The 8,349-nt window shown below is 42.2% G+C and overlaps 1 protein-coding gene across 1 annotated transcript; it reads left to right on the top strand.

Moving 5' to 3' along the window:
* The first annotated feature begins 396 nt into the window (after positions 1–396).
* On the top strand, positions 397–8,096 carry slc35e4 (solute carrier family 35 member E4). The gene is made up of 2 exons (XM_078421770.1): positions 397–2,161; positions 7,445–8,096. Exons 1-2 carry the CDS (start codon positions 1,564–1,566, stop codon positions 7,882–7,884), a joined length of 1,038 nt encoding a protein of 345 aa, XP_078277896.1. The 5' UTR covers positions 397–1,563; the 3' UTR covers positions 7,885–8,096.
* The last annotated feature ends 253 nt before the right edge of the window (positions 8,097–8,349 follow it).

The raw sequence follows: 8,349 nt of genomic DNA, 5'->3' as shown, positions 1-8,349 counted from the left end.
GAATCAGTGGAATTCTCTGTCACTGAAGGCAGTGGAGGCCAATTCACTGGATGTTTTCAAGAGAGTTAGACTCTTAGGGCTAACGGAATCAAGGGATGTTGGGAGAAAGCAGGAACGGTACTGATTTGGGATGATCAGCCGTGATCATATTGCATGGCGGTGCTGGCTCGAAGGGCCGAGTGGACTACTGCTATGTATGGTCTATGTTTCTATGGGCCAGACGTTGTCGGCCGAAGGGCCTGTTGCCCTGCTGATCTGCTCGGCGTTTTCTGGAATGCCCCAGTGTTCAGCGTTGAACTGTCATGTTGCTTAGCGACAGCAGCCGCAAGCAATGTAACATCTGCCTGGTCTGTGACAGTGAATATCAGCAGGGAGCGACCCCAAGCCTCGTGTTGTCAGTGTGACAACCACAAGCTGCCTGTCGCCATCCTGGTCTCAGCGATGCGTTACATCGTCATTCCAAAAACGGAAAGAAACGCGCGTTGTTCTTCGCCTTTAAACGAGTGGAGAACAGGCAGCCGTTGGCACGGCGTTGTGGGTTAGTTTTACAGGGCTCGCTCATCACCAAACTATATTTGGAGGAGTGACGATCAATCGTGCGGAGAGACATAGACTCCTCGATACAACACGGACAGGGATACAGTGAGACCTCGATACAACACGCAGGGATACAGTGAGGCCTCGATACAACACGGACAGGGACTCAGTGAGACCTCGATACAACACGCAGGGATACAGTGGGGCCTCGATACAACACGGACAGGGACACAGTGAGACCTCGATACAACACGCAGGGATACAGTGAGACCTCGATACAACACGGACAGGGACACAGTGGGGCCGCTGGGCTCCAGACTGGATACTACAGGCACAGCGAGACCTCGATACTACAGGTACAGGGACACAGCGAGGCCTCGATACAACACGGACAGGGATACAGTGAGGCCTCGATACTACACGCAGGGATACAGTGGGGCCTCGATACAACACGGACAGGGACACAGTGAGGCCTCGACACTACACGGACAGGGATACAGCGAGGCCTCGACACTACACGGACAGGGATACAGTGAGGCCTCGATACAACACGGACAGGGATACAGTGAGGCCTCGATACTACACGCAGGGATACAGTGGGGCCTCGACACTACACGGACAGGGACACAGTGAGGCCTCGACACTACACGCAGGGATACAGTGAGGCCTCGACACTACACGGACAGGGATACAGTGAGGCCGGGGTTACAGACTGGATACTACAGATATAGCGACACAGCGAGGAGAGACGCCGGCAGCAGAGCTACCTACCTACATTGGAGCAAGCCCACAGCAAGGCGCGGTGGACTCATCGCTGCTCCCTCGCCTTTTAAAACCAGTCATATTTTCCCTTCCCCATGAAACGAACAGCGACTTAGCTATGAGCGTGAAAGGTCGTGTTCAATGGTCGTTGATTCACCAACAAAGATCAAGCGATTACAGCGGACAGGACTTACACCCAGAAACCAGTGCCACTCCGCGGTGAAGAGGAGCGGACACGGGGAATAACACAGAAATGGAGTTGCCATGAACAGTCCTGATGTGTTCCCGGAGTTTCCCCCACCTGCCTCAGTACGAGGGAGCAGGGAGAGTCCGGGGAGAACACAGACTCTACACACACTGGCCGCAGTCGTTGTGCTTCTCGCCACCGGCACCACCATAACCAGCCTCAACAAATGCATCTTCGCCGTCTACAATTTCCATTACCCGCTCCTGCTGTCCGCGTTGCACATGCTCACAGCCATTGTTGTCGACTATGTTTTGATCCGAATGGGATTCGTAAATCTGCAAATAAAAGAAATCAGCGGCCTACCTCCCGCTGCCAAAATGAAAGTGTTTTTACTGAGCCTGACCTTCTGTGCCACCATTGCTTTCGGAAACATGGGGTTGAACTGCGTGCAAGTCTCCTTTGCACAAGTCATCTCCACCACCACGCCTCTCTTTACCATTGCCATATCAAAGCTCTTCTTAGGAAAGCACCATCACATTCTTAAGTACACTGCCATGATTCCCATCTGCCTGGGCGCTTCATTCAGTCTCATTGGGGAGATACAGTTTGATCACAAAGGATGCTTCTACATTTTTGCAGCAACCATGTTGAGAGGAGTGAAGTCCATCCAACAAAGTGAGTTCTGTTTCTCAGTAACTGTCTTCATGGTGTTGTCGTTGGCTGGGGTGTGCAGCTGTTTGTTTTTATGAGTGTTAATTCAAGCCTGTCCTCTGAGAAGGATAAGTTGAGGTACAGTAATATGGGCCCACATTTTTCCAATGAGTAACATTACTGTTCCTGAATCTTGTCAGCAGAAAATAAATATAGATATCTGGCTTGGAGACAGTAGCATCCATTATGCACTGTAGGTTCAGGTGCCAGTATGAAGCACATCTGTAAATCTAATAATGATTGCTGAAAGATTGATTAAATGATTCACAGTCAAGAATGGAGTGTGAATTTCAGAACTAATAAACGATTAAAAAAAGATGCCAGAAATACTCAATAGATCAGGCAGTAGCCGTGGAAAGAATAGCAGGTTAGCTTTCTGACAAAAGATCACAAAAAAGATTTTTTTTTTCCTTTGCACTTGTTTGCTAAGTTTCCTGGCATTTTCCTTTTTTCATATTTCTAGGATTTATATTTCATTTTGCAAAAACAGTAAAACTGACCATGCAACTTAAAATGTGTTGCAAAAAGCCTAAATGTTTCAATAATAACCTTCAAGAAACCTGTCTTATTCAATTTGGATCAAATGTGACAACCCATAAGATTGGCTATTTACTCTCCTGTCATTGCCATGGAATTAACTTTGTAGTTTTAGCTAAGGCAAATCAGAAATAAGAATTGATAGTAAAACTCACATTGAAAGAATTAATTTGTTAGATTTGTCTAAACCTGAATATGAAACGTCACCGGGGTTTCCAAATTTCCTGAACATTGACATCACCTCAGCATCTCGTACTGCCAAAAAGATCAACATGAATATGTACATTGAAAGAAAGGTATAGTTGCTTCCCAGTATTCTTTTTCCAATTGCCCTGGGGTGGACTTTTCAGAAGACCAATTGTTGGAGTGTGTGTACTCTCTAAGCAATTTCAATGAGAATGAGTGCAAATACCTGAGAGTCCTGATTGAAGGTAGCATTTTAACATGAAAATCAAAATCCAACATAGCCAGTTAATCGCCCTCGATTATGCTGCAGTAAGAGATCTTGTCAGAATGTTTTTTTCCTTAGCTGTTCAATCGAAATCATTGGCACTGCAACACTCTGGAAATGTGAATTACACGTTTGCACAGGACCCAAAGGTATCCGGTGAATAATGGGCGAACAGTCGCCTCCTTTCCTTGTTCAATGATAAGTGGATAAAATAGAAACACCTTAAAAGAAAATGTTAATTAGACTCTAGATAAGGAGGAGAAAGTTAAATGGGACAAAGTTAAAAGAAAAATTAAGATAAAAAGAAATTGCATAATATGTATCTCTTCATCAAAATCAATAGGCAAATTAAATATCTCTTAACAGCCTAAATGCCACAATTTCTTGAAACTTGTTGGGTTATGAATCAAGTGCAAATTGGCCAGCAATTTGGAGCAATCTACAACTCAGTTTATTTCTTTCCCACCACTAACTAATGGTAATAGCTTACATAGATACATAAACAACAGGTGCAGGAATAGGCCATTCAGCCCTTTGAGCCAGGGCTGATCATCCACAATCTTTCCCTTATTTTCCCAGCAAATATTGTATCATGATGATTTGATAAAGCATAGCCAGTGGATTTCAGTTATTTCCTAACAACTTGTATATTATAATTGCTCGCACTTTAGTTATACTGCTTTATCAAACCAGTGAACAGAGTTGTGACACCATGAAGAAGTGAATGTGGAGACAGAGTAGCAAGCAGCTATTGCGTTGTATATTTGTTTTTCTATCGCTTAACATGTGTTAAACCTACTGCCACTGCAGTTTTACAAACCTATACATAGACTGTTATTCCGTGTAACCATGAGTTATCTGAAGGTCACCAAGGCAATATTTAAACAGATGCAGAGACTTGATATGGAGTAGATCTATTTAGAGCACCCTCGTCTGAATTGAACATTCTTGGAAACAAATGAATTTTTATGTTCATAAACTGTGATGGTTGCCTGAGACCACTGTCATTTAATAAAGAAATTATTACGTGGATGCCGCAAGTTCATAAGTTCATAAGTGATAGGATCAGACTTAGGCCATTCGGCACATCAAGTCTACTCCGCCATTCAATCATGGTTGATATAGAGTCATAGAGTGATACAGTGTGGAAACAGGCCCACATCGGCCAACAATGTCCCAGCTACACTAGTCCCACTTGCCTCAAAGCCTAGTCCCATATCCCTCCAAACCTATCCTATCCATGACCTGTCTGTTTCTAAAACGATGGGATAGTCCCAGCCTCAACTACCTCCCCTGGCAGTTTGTTCCATACACCCTCGGATTCCCAATAAAATCTTTTCCCCCTCACCTTAAACCATGTCTTCTGGTTCTTGATTTCCCTACTCTGGGCAAGATACTCTGTGCATCTACCCAATCTATTCCTCTCATGATTTTGTACACCTCTATAAGATTACCCCTCATCCTCCTGCGCTCCATGGAATAGAGACCCAGCCTGCTCAACCTCTTCCTATAGCTCACACCCTCTAGTCCTGGCAACTATCTATCTTTCCCTCTTAAACCCATTCTCCTGCCTTCTTCCCATAACCCCTGACACCCATACTAATCAAGAATCTATCTATCTTTGCCTTAAAAGCAGACCTCCCAACATTTGATTTTACAAATTCATAATTTTGATGTCCAAAATTCACAATATAAATCAAAATTCATAATATGGTGTGTAATGCAACTTTTCAGCAAAAACAAATATGCACGCCAAATGTCATACGCGTTGTGCTACATTCATGTGTGAAAAACGACTATTATTTCCAACAGTCTGTAGTTCTTGGACAACATGTACAATGTCAGGCCTATCATGAGTATATTCTGCTATTTATAGAAAGGTTATTGAACAGAAATACTTTTTGTAACACAAAGAAAAAAATGTTTTGTGTTGTTTTTTCTATTTTGATTTTTCCTTACACATCCCAATTCTCTTGGTATCGAATAAAAGAACTATGGTCATAAAATGTATGACTAAGTTGTGCAGAAAGAGTTGATATATGCGATTCAACTAAGCATACGGAAGTACTTGAAGTAAATTTGCACATTAATTGATACATCAGCCCAAAAAGGTGGTAATTGGCTTTTCTGCTGTTTTATATTTTGAGTTGATCTACGAGGGACTGTTAGTACAAGGGTGTACTGGCTGTAACTCTCCCACTCCAGTCTGACAATAAATTAAAGCTTAGCTTGGTTTACTTTTAATCCTTTGTGTTGTTGTCTGTTTTAAGTAGCGAACTTTAACAAACCTACAAATCCGCACGTGTATGGAACACGGGAGGAAACTGGAGCACTTGGAGCAAGCAATCCCAGGCAGTCACAGGGGAATCGTGCAAACTCCGTACAGACATCACCCATTGTCACGTTGGAACCCGGGTCTCTGGCGCTGTAAGGCAGCAACTCTACTGCTGCGCCATTGTACCACCCCAGGTTGCCAGTTAATTGAATTCAGCACCTTTGGTTGAGAGAGATTTATCAGAATAGTAATCTGAGTTCCATCGTTAAACAATATCTGAAGGTGTGTCACTGTCACTTTTCTTTCATGTAGTCTTTCATTTTCTTCAAATAAATTCAAACAGTAGAAACGCTTTTATAAATTCTGCATCCAATTCAGTTGATATTATCCAATCTGGGTTTCAGCACTTAGGCTACAGAGAGAGGTTGAATAGGTTGGGTCTTTATTCTTTGGAGCGTAGAAGGTTGAGGGGGGACTTGATAGAGGTTTTTAAAATTTTGAGAGGGACGGACAGAGTTGACGTGGGTAGGCTTTTCCCTTTGAGAGTGGGGAAGATTCCAACAAGGGGACATAGCTTCAGAATTGAGGGACAAAGGTTTAGGGGTAACATGAGGGGGAACTTCTTTACTCAGAGGGTTGTGGCTGTATGGAATGGGCTTCCGGTGGAAGTGGTGGAGGCTGGCTCGATTTTATTATTTAAGAGTAAATTGGTAGGTATATGGATAGGAGGGGATTGGAGGGTTATGGTCTGAGTGCAGGTAGATGAGACTAGGTCAGGGAGAATGGTCGGCGTGGACTGGTAGGGCCGGACAGGCCTGTTTCCATGCTGTAGTTGTTATATGTTATATGTTATATGTTATACAAGCTGAGGCTGTGTGTACTAGATGTAGAACTGCAGGTGCTGGTTTAAACTGGAGATAGACGCAAAAAGCTGGAGTAACCCAGCAGGTCAGACAGCACCTCTTGAGAAAAGGAATAGGTGACGTTTCGGGTCGAGACCCTTCTTCAGACTAAGAGTCAGGGAAAGGAAATCTAGAGGTATTGACGGTGATGTAGAGAGATATAGATCGTTACATTTTTGCATATCTTTCATTCATTTGTTCTATATCTCTGTCCATCATCATCTATATCTCTCGTTTTCCTTTCCCTGACTCTCAGCTCTTTCTATTTGCCTTGGACCTTTAACGTTAGAATTTTAATTATGACAGTGTTTACTATTATTAAAAATGACAATTTGATTACAGTAACGATGACTGGCTATAATACATTCCAGAATATGCTATAAAGGATGTCGCTTGGGACACAAAGCATTTTTGTTTTTAACATGCTTGAGTCACTGGTGAATATTATTCAGGGAGAAATCACTGTTGGCAGAAACAGTAGATTACAAAAAAGTTCTGTATGAACTTATACTGGTGTTATAATACTGATCTCAACCTGCACAATTCAGTACTGTGGAATGGAATAAAATATGGAATGAAATAAATCAGTTCACCGTGCAGTTGAGCAACCTGTGTATGGAGACAGTGACATTTCCATGTATGTTTACAAAACTCATGGGAACCTGGAACCCAGCTTGACTTAATATGCTGAATCAGTTACTATGGAAATATTTACATAATGGAAATCCAGTTATGGATGATTCATAGAAGTTCTTTAACCAGGAATTCTTTCATCTTTGGAATCAGAGTTTTGAAACTCTTCAAATTTAGTTGAAAAAGAGAATATAGAGTGGGACATGCAGAGTATTCAAAATTGCTGTTACCGTTAATATTAAATAACATCATGCTTACCCAATTGCTTATTGCACTTTCTCTGTTCAGTTGGTTCTGTCTGTTTTTGTTTCTGTTTCGTGATTTTATTCCTTGCCTCAATTTTAACCCGTGCCGCTATCTGTAATATCCTAATGTCATCCTTTTGTTTTACCCACTTATTGACAGCAAAACCTAATATTACAGCACTCATCACTGCCTTTCTTTTTAAGGTATCCTCCTTCAGGAAGAAAAGATCAACTCAGTCATCCTGCTGTATTTGATGTCCATCCCAAGCTTCTGTATTCTTATTTCAGCTGCGTTTCTGCTGGAGAGTGATACGGTATGGGAGTCATCCATTAAATCTGACAACAGACTTTGGATATTCATTTTGCTGAGCTGCCTGGGCTCAGTACTGTACAATCTGGCAAGCTTCTGTGTCACGACACTTACCTCAGCTGTCACACTGCATGTTGTGGGAAATCTCAACATGGTGGGAAACCTCATTATTTCACAGGTCCTCTTTGGCAGTGAGATGACCGCGTTAAGTTACGCTGGTATCGGGCTTACGCTATCAGGCGTGCTGATGTATCAGAACTCAGACTTCATAGCAGACTATTTAAATTCAAGAAGCAAGCATCATGAAGAGCAAGACCTTTTAAAAACTGACTGAAAGAATGTCTTGTGTCTGTGGCAGGAAATAACATTCATAATTCAATGAGATTACATTTTGTCAATATGCCAGCAGACAAAATACTAAAGATATCAAAGAAAAGTATATTGTTTTATTTATGAATGCTTTACACAAGTTCTCCTTAACTGTATGATAAATCTGTGACTGTTGTATTTATTTCATCCGATAGTTTCAGACCAGATTATTAAATAGCTCCATTTTTTATTGTAAAGCTTTTTCATTTTATTACATCCATGGATAAGATAACAATATTGAATTGCCACATCCTCTGTCGCTGCCGATATTGCTCTATAACTAAAGCAGTTCTGCATTCATACAACCAAGTCATCATGAATCCAGTACATCTCAATCTTCTGGATCTGCCAACCATGAGAGTCTTGATCAAAAGGGCCTGATGATCTGCATCCCGGGGTACTCGGGGAGGTGGCTCTAGAAATCGTGGAC

This window comes from Rhinoraja longicauda, chromosome 25 (assembly GCF_053455715.1).
Source record: "Rhinoraja longicauda isolate Sanriku21f chromosome 25, sRhiLon1.1, whole genome shotgun sequence".
Classification (NCBI taxonomy): Eukaryota; Metazoa; Chordata; class Chondrichthyes; order Rajiformes; family Arhynchobatidae; genus Rhinoraja; species Rhinoraja longicauda.
This window is presented reverse-complemented; position numbering and strand designations above follow the sequence as displayed.

Excerpts from the sequence above, each read along its gene's own strand:
- slc35e4 (XM_078421770.1), top strand. The coding sequence starts at position 1,564 with ATGAACAGTCCTGATGTGTTCCCGGAGTTTCCCCCACCTGCCTCAGTA. Across the intron at positions 2,162-7,444 it reads AGTGAAGTCCATCCAACAAA|GTATCCTCCTTCAGGAAGAA; the intron begins GTGAGTTCTGTT and ends TTTCTTTTTAAG.